This window comes from Haliotis cracherodii, unplaced genomic scaffold, assembly GCF_022045235.1.
Source record: "Haliotis cracherodii isolate W230 unplaced genomic scaffold, xgHalCrac1.p SCAF_9, whole genome shotgun sequence".
In the NCBI taxonomy this organism is placed as follows: Eukaryota; Metazoa; Mollusca; class Gastropoda; order Lepetellida; family Haliotidae; genus Haliotis; species Haliotis cracherodii.
The window spans coordinates 35,403,927-35,419,197 of NW_027266343.1; the positions used below are offsets into that span (position 1 = coordinate 35,403,927).

Here is a 15,271-nt window from a genome sequence, read left to right on the forward strand (position 1 = left end):
TAGGTATATTTGTTGCATAAGAATTTCAACGATATCATGAATTCATCTAACTGATTTTTTTCACGTTTGCACTATTGTTTCCGTTGGTGAAAAAGTTCACACATATCAATTTGGACTTGTCAAAGCTCGGGGTCCAAGCTTCACGGAACGGATTGAAGTTGTCATAGCGACTGATTTATGACTACCATTGTCTGCGGTACATTTGACTCCAAGGGCAAATTACCCTGTAGCCATGTCTCCATAACTTAATTGTCATTACGTTTTAGGCGCTAATCCGGGTTGTTAATCCTCACCAACATTTCATTTTATATTGATTGACAGCCTCACTTCCCGTTAATTACTGTTATTTATAGTATGGCATTTATTGCCTTAATTGTTCATCCCCTGAGTTGTGTCGGTACGTCACCCCCGGAAGTCCCATGTCCAGAGCAACGTCATTGTATTTCCATTGTTTAGTACTATATATGTGCTACCATTACACAGTTACTACGGTGTTAGTCAGGCTTGGTATTCCGAGTGCTGGCATCGGGACGACCTCGAGCAGGATGTGCTGCTCGTAGGAAACGCCCTGAGGTGAGCTGGAGCTCCGCTTCCCTCTTGTACGCCTGAGCTGGCAGGTCCGCTCATCGCTGTGTTTGTGTTATCAGATCTAGAGCAGGTATTCCTCTCATTGTGCAATTGTTGTTTATTGTTTACATGTTGTGCATTAAGCGTTCCGGGACAGTGATGTCGATTTTGTCCTTTATTCCCCCAAGAGCTAATTCCCCGTCAACGTGCGCGTTGACAGTATCATAGTTGTGTTTTGGTCCTTAAGATTTTAATGTTTCGGCGATTTTTTTTCAGCCTAGTAACATTTTGATTACTTTTGTATTTGTTTGGTTAAATCCAAATTCAAGTGTTATTTTCTTTTTCTCTAAGTTTATGTATAGGATCAAAACGAAAGTGTGCCCCGAATATGGTCAACTTATCTACATCCTTTTGTCAAGGTCCCCTTCATCGCGCGCTAAGGACATGTGCCTTCACATCCTGAACAAACTGACAGTGCTGTTTAGTAACAGAACGAATATCATGGAGAACGTAACACGTCTGGTATCTAAAGACAAGTTTACAGCCGGTTTTTTCTCGTGCAGTTGATGCTTCGCGACCAAGGTAGGACATTTTTTGTTATTTAAATGTCTTGTCCAAATTACTTTTTAGACTTCGGTGGTCGTAGAATTACCCTACGTTGCGTGCATTGTTTTATAGGGTTTCTATGTTTATTAAATGTAGAATTGAATATAATGTTATTTGAGTCTACCTCACTGTTGCTAAGTGTGTGACTTTTAAGTGATAAAATACTTCAGGAATAGAATATCAGACTTTTCTTGTCATGTTTAGATCATCTAGTTGATCCTTCGTGGATGGCATAGCCAGGTCACGAGATTTGACAAACATGTGTGTTTGACAAGACACCACTTTTTAGTAGACAAAAGATACACTGAAGATGAGTAGATTAATCATCATCCAACCAAAAGTTACACTGTTATAAAATATATCACATATCGTCGAATATACATTGAAACCTGGTTGAGTCGAATTCCAATTGAAAATTGGTTGAGTCGAATCCTAATTGAAATCTGGTTAAGTCAAATTCCAGTTAAAACCTGGTTGAGTCGAATTCCAATTGAAAACTGGTTGAGACGAATTCCATTTGTCCATATACTCATATGGGTCATGAAATAATGAGATTCTCAACAAATTAAATGCAAATCAGCAACACCAGCTGTTCTTCTGAGTCTTATCCGTCTCTGACAAAACTACCAGATCGCTATAATTTGTCAAGTGGATACAGGGAAGATGAAACTATTGTGATAACAATATAAGAGTTTCCTTCAAACACTTGTCAATTGCATAGTTATATGATATAACGCTTAAGGCTATCTTATATCACTATGTGTGTTGGGGGCACGGGTGGCCCAGTCGTCTAAGGCGCCGCGATTCGCTGTGCAGAGTTGCGTCCCTTGGGCACGCCAGAAACCTATGATTGTGGGTTCGAATCCCGGTTCGCCCCGATTATGTTTCTAGGTTTGTCAGCACCGTACCCGTGCTCGTGGGTTTCACCGAAGTGGTAAACGTCTGAGACCTGCATCACTTCGGGCTTTCCTCCCACATTAAGCTGACACGTCGTGATATAACTGGAATACTGTTAAAAGCGGCGTTAAACCCAACTCACTCACTCACTATGTGTGTTATGTAACATGATATATAAACTATATATGATATGGTGTATGGTTTTGGGTGAGATTCGGCGGGAGAGTCCCAGCTATGTCCTGTGGCAAGCTCCACCTTACTAACTGTATATATAAAGTTATTAAAGGTACTATTTAGCCCAGGTAATATAAAACACTAGGGAAAGCTCGGACTAAGGCTGAATCTTATCTACCTGACATAATACCTTTAAGCATCAACTTTATTCATATGGTTATGGTAATATATGGACAGAACAGGATACGTATATGCCAGATCATTTCAGAGATGCTTTTAATCAGACCCTGAAACATATGTACAGTAAAGTACGGTTATAACGAGCTCAAAGGGACTACTAATTTTAGTTCGTTATAACCGTAGTTCGTTATAAGCATATATACAGCATAACTACAGCAAATAGTCGGGACCAAAAAAGTAAGTTCGTTATATCCGTCAGTTCGTTATAAGCGTGTTCGTTATAACCGTAGTTTACTGTACATACAAAACTGTCATTTTTCATTATCAGTATCTAAGAAACTATCAAGTTATTCCCTCTTTAAATAGCAATAATTATTAGATGTGACACTAAAAACATTTCGAATTGCGCTTGAAAGATTCAGATGGGGTTCACACGAACTCTTTATCGAGACGGGAAGATATATGGGGATCGTGAGAGAACACAGAATTTGTCAGTGTTGTGATTTAAACACTGTACAAAGTGGATACCATTTCTTACAACTTTGTCCCTTGAATGCTGAACTCAGAAAACAGTTCATTGATAAATATTATAGCCGTTATCAAAGCTTACAGAAATTAGTTACATTAATGTCAAGTAAAAATGGAATAATAACGAAAAAACTGTCACTGTATATATTGCATGCTATGAAGCTAAGAAGTTCCAAATGTCTTACCTTATAAATGTATATACACCCATTACTATATAATATGTACTATAGGCCTATGGCCTCTCAGTATTATGAATAAAACACATACATGTATATGTGCAATAATGAAGTTTTGGGTCATTACAATGATATTTCACTTCTTTTTGGGGGAAATAATATTTTTCTTTTTTTAAAAAAAGACCCGTTCGCTCCTCAAACTACCTCTTCCCTCCTAATTTTAGGCTTCTGGAAATTTAAATAATGGTTTCGCTCACTTTCCCGCTCGGGAAGGGACGGCACTATTATATTCCTTCCCCGGAGAAAGTGTAGTCCATGCTATTTCATCCCCGTGGAAGAACTGTCTCAGGCCAAACCGTTCCTGGGAAAAAATTGTCTGTTGTTTAACGCCGCTCTCAGCAATAATCCAGCTATATGACGGCGGTCTGTAAACGCAATAGGGATACGATGATATGCATCAACCAAGTCAGCGAGCCTGACCACCAGATCCCGGTAGTCGCCTACCCCGAATCTTCATGGGTCTCTACAGTTGAAACAATTTGATAATGCCATCGGTGTATTTTAATAAACATGAAGTTCAGAAGCCACCATCTGTACTGCCGTTGTGTGGCCTGCAATTAGGAGGCTCAGACGCGCTCTCTGACTCGCATAGCCGTGAGAGGTTCTCAAAGTCCAGAAGTAATGAGTCCGAAGACCGTAGCTCCTAATTACCTACACCGTCGACCCGTGAAGATTCCGGGGTAGAATAGGTCTTCAGCTTTTGTGATTTAAACCGTAAACGGTGACTGTGCTTGTCGTAAAAGGCGACTAACGGGATCGGGTGGTCAGGCTCGCTGACTTGGTTGATGCATGTCATCGATCCCAATTGGGTGGATCGATGCTCATGATATCAATGACTGGATTGTCTGGTCCAGACTCGATTATTTACAGACCGCTGTCATATAGCTGTCTTCACATGCACCAGAAGCTGATCCTTTTCGCGTTGGATAACTTGAATAGATTCGGATGTGGATGACCATTTGTGCTCATTTTGGCATGCCAACCCTCTACATGATTTGTGATTCTTGGACCCGTTCAACAAAGCGATCGGAGGGCTATGACTTTCGTAAGTCAGTGTTAGAGAATAGGAGTTACGACCGACTTAGCGCTAAGATAGCTTTGTGGAACGGGGCCCTGGCCCCATCGTTTTGGGTTCCACATTGTTCTACCAGGTTTCTCTACCCACTGCAATGTCACGTAGTCCGCAAACTGAAGTAGTGCAGGGTCGGCGGCTGGGTTGGCAAGGTCGGCGTCTTCAATGATATGCCACCAGGCGTTGTCCATGTCACCAAACCTCACCAACGGCAAGGCACAAGCACGTCTGACAAACAGGTTCACGACTGGATCAGTATTGAATCTTGTCTGTAGTCCAAATCAACATTTCGCCAAGATTTAATACTTTCATATAGTGAAAACTTCTTATCTTCCATCAACCTGCTGGCTCATGAGGTTAACCGTGTTCACTGTTAGATACCTCTAGCTGTTGATTGTCTAAGTGACATCACTTCACTTGCCACCTTTGGACATGCTCCCTTTCCTTGTGAAAACACCACCGCTGTTAATCCCCACCACCTGGTGGCAAAGTAAGGATAAGCCCATACATACACGAATTAACCCGACACAAGGTTTGATACTCTCATAATCTTTACTGCACTCAGTTCATCTCTGAATACACAACGGGACAGGATATTCTTGTCACTGAATGGGCAACTGGAGGCGACCGAGCTTCGAGTCGATCTCAAGACCGCACAGCCCGCATAACCATGAGAAGGTCTTTTCAATGTGTTCGAACCTGGCTTGCCTGTCACGTGCCCTGAGACACCATTTGAAATGTTACAAAAAAATCAGACCATGATCATATATTGTTTTTGTCGTGATGGAATGATTCATGGCCGGTCATTCCTTAGCCTTATTCAATAAGGGGAGGTGGGATAGCCTAGTGGTTAAAGCGTTAGCTTGTCACGACGAAGACCCGGGTTCGATTCCCCACATGGGTACAATGTGTGAAGACCATTTTCCGGTGTCCCCCGCAGTGAATGTGTTGGAATACTGCTATAAGCGGCGTAAAACCATACTCACTCTCACTCACTTATCTCTTAACTTTATGTTTCCAATATTTCCAAATTCAGTAACACTCAAGAAAAGCAAACACAGCATCGAAGCTATTGAGAAGGTAGCCGCCATTTTCGACCTCCATTTTGTATGAATTTACAACAACAAAATTAATGCTTTCGTGCCTTATAATAGATTCAAACCAGCCAAGGATTCCATCATTTACAGGCCGTTGTGATACAGCTGAAATACTGCTGAATGTTGTATCATTGATTACCTTTTCTCAGAAAATGTGTAAGATAATGGATATGTATAAATATAAATAAAAGCGACAACATTTCCATGATCATACGAAGTCTCGACAAAAACCATCCATATCAAAAGCATGACATTGTGTTTATGAATCATTATCACATAGCGATGATACCAGATATTCGCGAAAAGAAAAGCGTATCCTGCCCCACCAGCGGTACGCGTCACAAAAACATGCAAAGGCAAGTCAATTGTTCATCTGAAAAAAACATGGGAATATATTATATAAGTCAAAAAAGGGAATTGCATCGGACACCGTCAAATTTGGAAATGTCCTCCATACGTCTACCACAAAATGCTTGAAACCTTTAATGTTGTAACAAATACTAAAACTGTATTTTTGTTTGGAAACAGAATGAAGACTTCACTACTACTGGTGGTCCTTGTGAGTTTTGCAAATGCCGCCAGGAAGCTCCCAAAGTATTGCAATGGTAAGCGTCCAAGGATGTCCTGCGATGGCAGGGGGAACCATCTTAACTACATCCCTAGAGCTCCTCCAGACATTACAGATGTCCTCTTGAAAAACATAAACTTGGGCGTAGTCACCAGGGCCATGACTGCCAACTTGACATTCTGCAATCTGACTTCGTTTTACCTGAAAGGAAACAACATCACAGCAGTATCACCCGATGCCTTTCGGGACTTGGATGACCTTGAGGTTCTGGATTGGCAACAGACACACCTGCCGCTCACAGACGTCATTACAGCTCTGCAGGGAGTGTCCAGTCCTCTTAAAACTCTCCGACTTAAAGCAAACAAAGTGCCTGAACGAACCCTAAATGCAACAGTGTTTCAACATCTGAACAGCTTGAGCAAGCTCTCCATTGCTTTGGGAAGTCTGAGGAATTTCAACGCAACTGCATTTTCGCACATGATGAATTTACAGTATGTTGATTTCTCACAGAATAATTTGAGACAGTTAATCCTGGAGCAAATCATTCCCAATATGACACGTTTGACTCTTGCTGAGAATAATTTAGTTGCTGTTCCACAACTGTGTTTGTCGGATATTAGACCGTTAACTCCACGGTTACGAAGCTTAGATCTTGGAAATAATGCCATCAGAAACCTGGATGTCTCATCAATTACGTGCCTGAAGAATCTATTGAAACTCAGCATTGGTCACAACAGAATTGAAGAACTTCCGGATAATGTGTTTGCTAACCTCCACAAGCTCCAGAGTTTACATATATCTAACTTAGGGTCACTCAAAAGAATTGGAGATCTTGCTTTCAACTCCACAAGTCTGTACAAGTTCTACTTTGCAAAAAACCGTATTCTGTCACCGAAACGTTTTAACCCGGTGACTCTTTTCAAACACACACCAAACCTTGGGATACTGGACATGACCAGCACGAAGATGGACATAAGTGTGTACCTTCTGAAGGACTTTCTCCTGAATCTGAAGACCATTGAAAAACTAGTACTGCAAGACACTAACATCAAGGAACTTCCATCGGGGACCTTCTCCCGGCTGACAAAACTCAGGGAGCTTTTTCTGAATGGTAACTATGTGTCCAAATGGAAAAGTGATGTGTTCGCAAATGTCACAAGTATAAAAAAGATCTCTTTCGATGGCTGCAACATCAAAATGATTAAAGAGGAGACCTTTCCCCTTGAGTTCCGCCTCAGCGTCCGTGAGATTAATTTGTCGAACAACCCCTTTACTTGCACGTGCGAACTACTCTGGTTCCGGAACTGGATGAAGAAGACCATGGCCAACCACAGTATCAAGTTTACACAGTATCCACGCAGATACGAATGTCGGGCCCCGAATGTTCACCGTCTGCATCTCAAAGATTTTAATCCAACTGCCAAGTCCTGTTCACCCAGAAAGGAGTACACTGTGCTTCTCTCAATAATCTTAAGCATTGCCTTGGTGTTCATCATCACAGCAGTAGTGGCCTATCGATACCGATGGTATCTTTTCTACTGGATATCGCTACTGAGACGACGGCGTCAACGAGGACAGGCTGCTCCACTGCTTGAGATGAGGTACGACGCCTTCATCTCCTACAGCAACCCCGACGGTGACTGGGTGTACGACGAGCTGATGGGGTACCTGGAGGGCGAGGCGGGACTACGACTGTGTGAACACAGCAGAGACTTTGAAAGCGGTAAACTCATTGTGGACAACGTGTTTGAAGCTCTGGATTCAAGCAGGAAGACTGTCCTCGTCATCTCCAACGAGTACATGAAGAGTGACTGGTGTCAGTTTGAGCTACAGATGGCTCTGAATTCTTTCCTGAAGCAGGAAATAAAACTCGTTGTGATCCTGCTGGAACACGTTAAAGCATGTTACATGACGTCTTCTCTGCGCGCGTTGATGACGTCGACCACATATATTGAGTGGCCGAATGTTCCTGCAGCCCAACAGGTTTTTAAACAGCGCCTGAGAAACTGTCTAGAGGAATAAAGTGTGTTTCTATGTGGACACGCACATGTATTTACTTTAAAATACTTCCTTCCTATCATTTTCACAAAGTATTTTTTGGTTTGGTAAGCAAGTGATTTAAGCGTTAATTCGTCACGCAAAAACTCGAGCCCATTTCTTGTGCATTGTCATCCTCAAGCTGGTGTAAATGTATTTCCACGTTGAACATACTTAAATGTCATCCTAAATCTGGTGTCAATATATTGCCACGTTAAACATACTGTATTGTCATCCTCAAGATGGTGTAAATATATTACAACGTTAAACATGCTGCATTGTCATCCTCAAGATGGTGTTAATATATTGCCACGTTGAACATGCTGCATTGTCATCCTCAAGATGGTGAAAAAATATTGCCACGTTAAACATGCTGCATTGTCATCCTCAAGCTGGTGTAAACATATTACAACGTTAAACATGCTGCATTGTCATCCTCAAGATGGTGTAAATATATTGTCACGTTAAACATGCTGCATTGTCATCCTCAAGATGGTGTTAATATATTACAACGTTAAACATGCTGCATTGTCATCCTCAAGATGGTGTAAATATATTAAAACGTTAAACATGCTGCATTGTCATCGTCAAGATGGGGTAAATATATTACAACGTTAAACATACTGTATTGTCATCCTCAAGATGGTGTAAATATATTACAAAGTTAAACATGCTGCATTGTCATCATCAAGATGGTGTAAATATATTGCCACGTTAAACATGCTACATTGTCATCCTCAAGATGGTGTAAATATATTGTCACGTTAAACATGCTGCATTGTCATCGTCAAGATGGTGTTAATATATTGCCACGTTGAACATACTTTAATGTCATGCTAAATCTTGTGTAAATATATTGCCACGTTAAACATGCTACATTGTCATCGTCAAGATGGTGTTAATATATTGCCACGTTGAACATACTTTAATGTCATGCTAAATCTTGTGTAAATATAATGCCACGTTAAACATGCTTCGTCGTCAATATCACGCTGGTGTCAATATATTGCCACGTTAAACATGCTGCATTGTCATTCTCAAGATGGTGTAAAGATATTGCCAAGTTAAACATGCTTCATTTTCATCCTCAGACTGATGTAAATATACTGCCATCATAAACATGCTTCATTGTCAACCTCAATATTGTGTTAATATATTGCCACGTTAAACATGTTGCATTGTCATCTTCAAGCTGGTGTAAATATATATCCACGATGAACACCATATTGCATTGAAATCCTAAACCTGGTGTAAATATATTGAAGTGTTAAACATGCTGCATTGCCAACATCAATCTGGGGAAAATATATTAGCACGTTAAACATGCTTCATTGTCATCCTCGAGTCGATGAAAATACATTGCCACGTTGAACATGCTTTATTGTTATTTAGACCATAAATGATGGGTGTTCTGTGTGCTGTGTGCCAAAGAGGTTAACGTATATATATTGTAATTTGGTATTTTTTTAGGCAGACTTGTATACTGAGATAGTTTCACTTAGTGATGCACTGGCGAATGCAGGTAATATAAACGTCATCTTCCCGAGGCAAGAGAGTTAACTGACTATAAAAGTCCAGATTCCACCTTTGCCGAACTAGGCTGGTATTATGGAGTAACATTTTGGCTGGACTAAAGAGTCTATGCATAGTCCAATCAAAATCGCGCAACAAAATCGAAATCCGGTTCGTACACGTCCGTGCAGATTTCGGTCGATTGCAAGATTTGCAAAACGTGTGCACAGCCAACTCGTTGCCAACAGATATTTTTCAAATCTTTTCATGTTTTTTTCACGTGATTTGATGCATTTCGCGATGTAAGACCCGTTTTATCACAATATAGATCTTGATTATGTTTGAAACAAATGCAAGTGATACGAGAGGTGAAATCTGATTGGTCCATAGGAGAGCCTTAGAAGGGACATAACTCATAATAGCCACTGGTGGAGCTACGAACGAGCCAAGGAATTCCAGCCTGGTTTCAGCAAGGGTGGAAACTCGACTTTTCAAATCAGTTAACTCTCTTGCCTCGGGAAGATGTGTAAACGTCTGAGTTGTTGCCGGGTTAACGTGACCATAACAGTTGTTTATTTTGCATTTTGAAACTACAAATTATTCCCTGTTAGTATTCTGGGTCAAAACCTAAGGTCCCCTGTTCCTCTTGTTTGTTATAAGCGTTAACTGTGGTGAATTGGGGTTAACGTCGCGTTCAAGATTATTGCATGAATATATCGACGTATGTTTACGTGTTTGGCTGCTTCTAGTAATGGGAACTAACCGGTTTTAGACTGCTAACCCACAGAGATACCATGCAGTTAAACTTGATACCCATCATCAGACACACGATGCGGACTGCGAGTCGACCATGCTTTATTTTATACCCCACCCCTAATGCCGACTGTCAGGCAAGTAAGCGAGTATCATCTTTCACCGACGTACCATCCATTACACCACGGAGGCAGTCAAGAGATGACTTATAATGGGGGACCGTTGAACTTGCTCTGGAACCAGCTGTGCGTCATCGTGCATCAAAGGGCGTTGAGTTGCGTTTAAGTCTAGTCTCAGGTTTGTCCGGTCCAGAATAGATTTTTTAGAGGCCACCTTGATTTGCTAGACTAGTGTTGACTTCATTCATTGCTTTCCTTGTTACAAACGATTTAGCAGTTTCAGCTTTCTTGGCTGTGTAATTTCTGTGACACAAGACTGGTACCATCAGAAGGTCAAAACAAGACTGGTACCACCACAAGGCCCACACAAGACTGGAGTGAGTAAGTGAGTTGGGTTTAACGCCGCTCTTAACAGTATTCCAGTTATATCACGGCGTGTCAGCTTAATGTGGGAGGAAAGCCCGAAGTGATGCAGGTCTCACACAAGACTGGTACTATTGTGAGGCGAACACAAGACTGGTACCATTATGAGGCCAACACAAGGCTGGAGCCACCACAAGGCCCACACAAGACTGGTACCATTGTGAGGCCAACACAAGACTGGTACCATTGTGAGGCCAACACAAGACTGGTACCATCGTGAGGCCCAGACAAGACTGGTACCATTGTGAGGCCCACACAAGACTGGTACCATTGTGAGGCCCACACAAGACTGGTACCATTATGAGGCCAACACAAGGCTGGAGCCACCACAAGGCCCACACAAGACTGGTACCATTGTGAGGCCAACACAAGACTGGTACCATTATGAGGCCCACACAAGACTGGTACCATTATGAGGCCAACACAAGACTGGTACCATTGTGAGGCCAACACAAGACTGGTACCATTATGAGGCCCACACAAGATTGGTACCATTGTGAGGCCAACACAAGACTGGTACCATTGTGAGGCCAACACAAGACTGGTACCATTATGAGGCCAACACAAGGCTGGAGCCACCACAAGGCCCACACAAGACTGGTACCATTGTGAGGCCAACACAAGACTGGTACCATTGTGAGGCCAACACAAGACTGGTACCATTGTGAGGCCCACACAAGACTGGTACCATTATGAGGCCAACACAAGACTGGTACCATTATGAGGCCAACACAAGACTGGTACCATTATGAGGCCAACACAAGACCAGTACCATTATGAGGCCAACACAAGACTGGTACCATTATGAGGCCAACACAAGACCAGTACCATTGTGAGGCCAACACAAGACTGGTACCATTATGAGGCCCACACAAGATTGGTACCATTGTGAGGCCAACACAAGACTGGTACCATTGTGAGGCCAACACAAGACTGGTACCATTATGAGGCCAACACAAGGCTGGAGCCACCACAAGGCCCACACAAGACTGGTACCATTGTGAGGCCAACACAAGACTGGTACCATTATGAGGCCAACACAAGACCAGTACCATTATGAGGCCAACACAAGACTGGTACCATTATGAGGCCAACACAAGACCAGTACCATTGTGAGGCCAACACAAGACTGGTACCATTATGAGGCCAACACAAGACTGGTACCATTATGAGGCCAACACAAGATTGGTACCATTATGAGACCAACACAAGACTGGTACCATTGTGAGGCCAACACAAGACTGGTACCATTATGAGGCCAACACAAGGCTGGAGCCACCACAAGGCCCACACAAGACTGGTACCATTGTGAGGCCAACACAAGACTGGTACCATTGTGAGGCCAACACAAGACTGGTACCATTGTGAGGCCCACACAAGACTGGTACAATTATGAGGCCAACACAAGACTGGTACCATTATGAGGCCAACACAAGACTGGTACCAATGTGAGGCCAACACAAGACTGGTACCATTATGAGGCCAGCACAAGACTGGTACCATTGTGAGGCCAACACAAGACTGGTACCATTATGAGGCCAACACAAGACAGGTACCATTGTGAGGCCAACACAAGACTGGTACCATTATGAGACCAACACAAGACTGGTACCATTATGAAGCCAACACAAGACTGGTACCATTATGAGGCCAACACAAGACTGGTACCATTGTGAGGCCAACACAAGACTGGTGCCATTATGAGGCCAACACAAGACCAGTACCATTATGAGGCCCACACAAGACTGGTACCACCACAAGGCCCACACAAGAATGGTACCATCAAAAAGTCAACACAAGACTGGAACCACCACAAGGCCCACACAAGACTGGAACCACCACAAGGCCCACAAAAGACCAGAACCACCACAAGGCCAACACAAGACTGGAACTACCACAAGGCCAACACAAGACTGGAACTACCACAAGGCCCACACAAGACCGGAACCACCACAAGGCCCACACAAGACCAGAACCACCACAAGGCCCACACTAGACTGGAACCACCACAAGGCCCACACAAGACTGGAACTACCACAAGGCCAACACAAGACCGGAACCACCACAAGGCCAACAGAAGACTGGAACCACCACAAGGCCAACACAAGACTGGAACCACCACAAGGCCCACACAAGACCGGAACCACCACAAGGCCAACACAAGACTAGAACTACCACAAGGCCCACACAAGACCAGAACCACCACAAGGCCAACACTAGACTGGAACCACCACAAGGCCCACACAAGACTGGAACTACCACAAGGCCCACACAAGACTGGAACCACCACAAGGCCAACACAAGACCGGAACCACCACAAGGCCAACACAAGACAGGTACCACCACAAGGCCCACACAAGACCGGAACCACCACAAGGCCAACACAAGACTGGAACCACCACAAGGCCCACACAAGACCGGAACCACCACAAGGCCAACACAAGACTAGAACTACCACAAGGCCCACACAAGACCAGAACCACCACAAGGCCAACACTAGACTGGAACCACCACAAGGCCCACACAAGACTTGAACTACCACAAGGCCCACACAAGACTGGAACCACCACAAGGCCCACACAAGACCGGAACCACCACAAGGCCAACACAAGACTAGAACTACCACAAGGCCCACACAAGACTGGAACCACCACAAGGCCCACACAAGACCGGAACCACCACAAGGCCAACACAAGACTAGAACTACCACAAGGCCCACACAAGACCACATCCACCACAAGGCACACACAAGACTAGAACCACCACAAGGCCAACACTAGACTGGAACCACCACAAGGCCCACACAAGACCGGAACCACCACAAGGCCAACACAAGACCGGAACCACCACAAGGCCAACAGAAGACTGGTACCACCACAAGGCCAACACAAGACTGGAACCACCACAAGGCCCACACAAGACCAGAACCACCGAAGGCCAACACAAGACTGGAACTACCACAAGGCCCACACAAGACTGGAACCACCACAAGGCCCACACAAGACCGGAACCACCACAAGGCCAACACTAGACTGGAACCACCACAAGGCCCACACAAGACTGGAACTACCACAAGGCCAACACAAGACCGGAACCACCACAAGGCCAACAGAAGACTGGTACCACCACAAGACTGGAACCACCACAAGGCCAACAGAAGACTGGTACCACCACAAGACTGGAACTACCACAAAGACCACACAAGACCGGAACCACCACAAGGCCAACACAAGACTGGTACCACCACAAGGCCAACACTAGACTGGTACCACCACAAGGCCAACACAAGACTGGTACCACCACAAGGCCCACACAAGACCGGAACCACCACAAGGCCAACACAAGACTGGAACTACCACAAGGCCAACACAAGACTGGCACCACCACAAGGCCAACACAAGACTGGCGCCACTACTGCCATATGTTAGTTCTCCCTTGTAACAGCAACTTGCCTTTGACCACACAGTTACCTGAACCCATGTAAACTCAACTCACTAAGTTTCACATAGTGCAGCCTCACAGCAAGTCCTGTGTGATGTGAGACACCTGTTTTACCAGTGTGCTGTCTCATGAGGATAATGCAACAGGCACCTTTGTCCCCAATCTCATAAACTGTAACATCTAAACATTCCAACAAACAACAAAAGTGAATTCTTTCTTTCATGATTATATTTGTTTAACATTTATAAATGAATAAATGAAACAATATCACAAGATAGGTATAATATTATGGCATACATGTCAAACTTATGTTTGATAGATAAAACTCTAGTGTAAAAACGTGAATAAACATATAAAATTGCTAAATAGATGAATCTATACATAAAATTCTATACCACCCTGTAGTGTTGTGGCTGTAGAAGCACATCCAGCACTTGCCCACCCCACGTTTGCAAACAGCAAACCGCTCACCCAGACCAACCAGACCACCCTAGCTGACAAGTAACAGATGTCATCACTGAAACATTTACCAGACAATTTATTTTCTATTCTTTTTTGCAATACATCCAAATAAAATCAGTTTCTTAGACAAATGCCAAGGTTACATATTAAGACTTTCAATACAATCAATATTTATCAGTCTTGTCACTGCTCGTCATATACCGGTACCCATAGAAATGGGCCTATACCTGCGACACTAGGGCGCCACTATGGGCATAATTGAAATTGTGAAGTCATGAGCCATAAATCAAGAAAAATGTGGCTGTTATGTTCTTCTGATCAAGGAACTGGTCATTCATTTTCTGGGTGGTGGTGTATCCTATTTCACTGAAGCCTAGCCCGACCACCACCCCACAATCCAAGTAGCATTTTTCCATGCTCCCAATACACTGACACTTTTGCATGACATCCCCCCAACACCACCAACGCTGCTTCCAATAATAAATAAACAGTCCCTAAATAATATTCCAATTTTTTAATTTTTTGATTGAAAAAATAGAACTGTCATGTTTTCATGTCACATTACTGAGCAAAGAAAACCATCACAGAACACATTTACA

General features: G+C 43.4%; 2 protein-coding genes across 2 annotated transcripts; both read left to right on the top strand.

Annotated features, from left to right (window-relative positions):
• The first annotated feature begins 5,886 nt into the window (after positions 1 to 5,886).
• Positions 5,887 to 8,446, top strand: LOC139452737 (toll-like receptor 13). The gene has a single exon (XM_071234315.1). It carries the CDS (start codon positions 5,887 to 5,889, stop codon positions 7,945 to 7,947), a length of 2,061 nt encoding a protein of 686 aa, XP_071090416.1. The 3' UTR covers positions 7,948 to 8,446.
• Positions 8,447 to 12,469: 4,023 nt separating this feature from the next.
• On the top strand, positions 12,470 to 14,197 carry LOC139451859 (semenogelin-1-like). The gene is made up of 2 exons (XM_071233155.1): positions 12,470 to 13,230; positions 13,567 to 14,197. The coding sequence occupies exons 1-2, from the start codon at positions 12,470 to 12,472 to the stop codon at positions 14,195 to 14,197; spliced, it is 1,392 nt and encodes a 463-aa protein (XP_071089256.1).
• Positions 14,198 to 15,271: the final 1,074 nt, after the last annotated feature.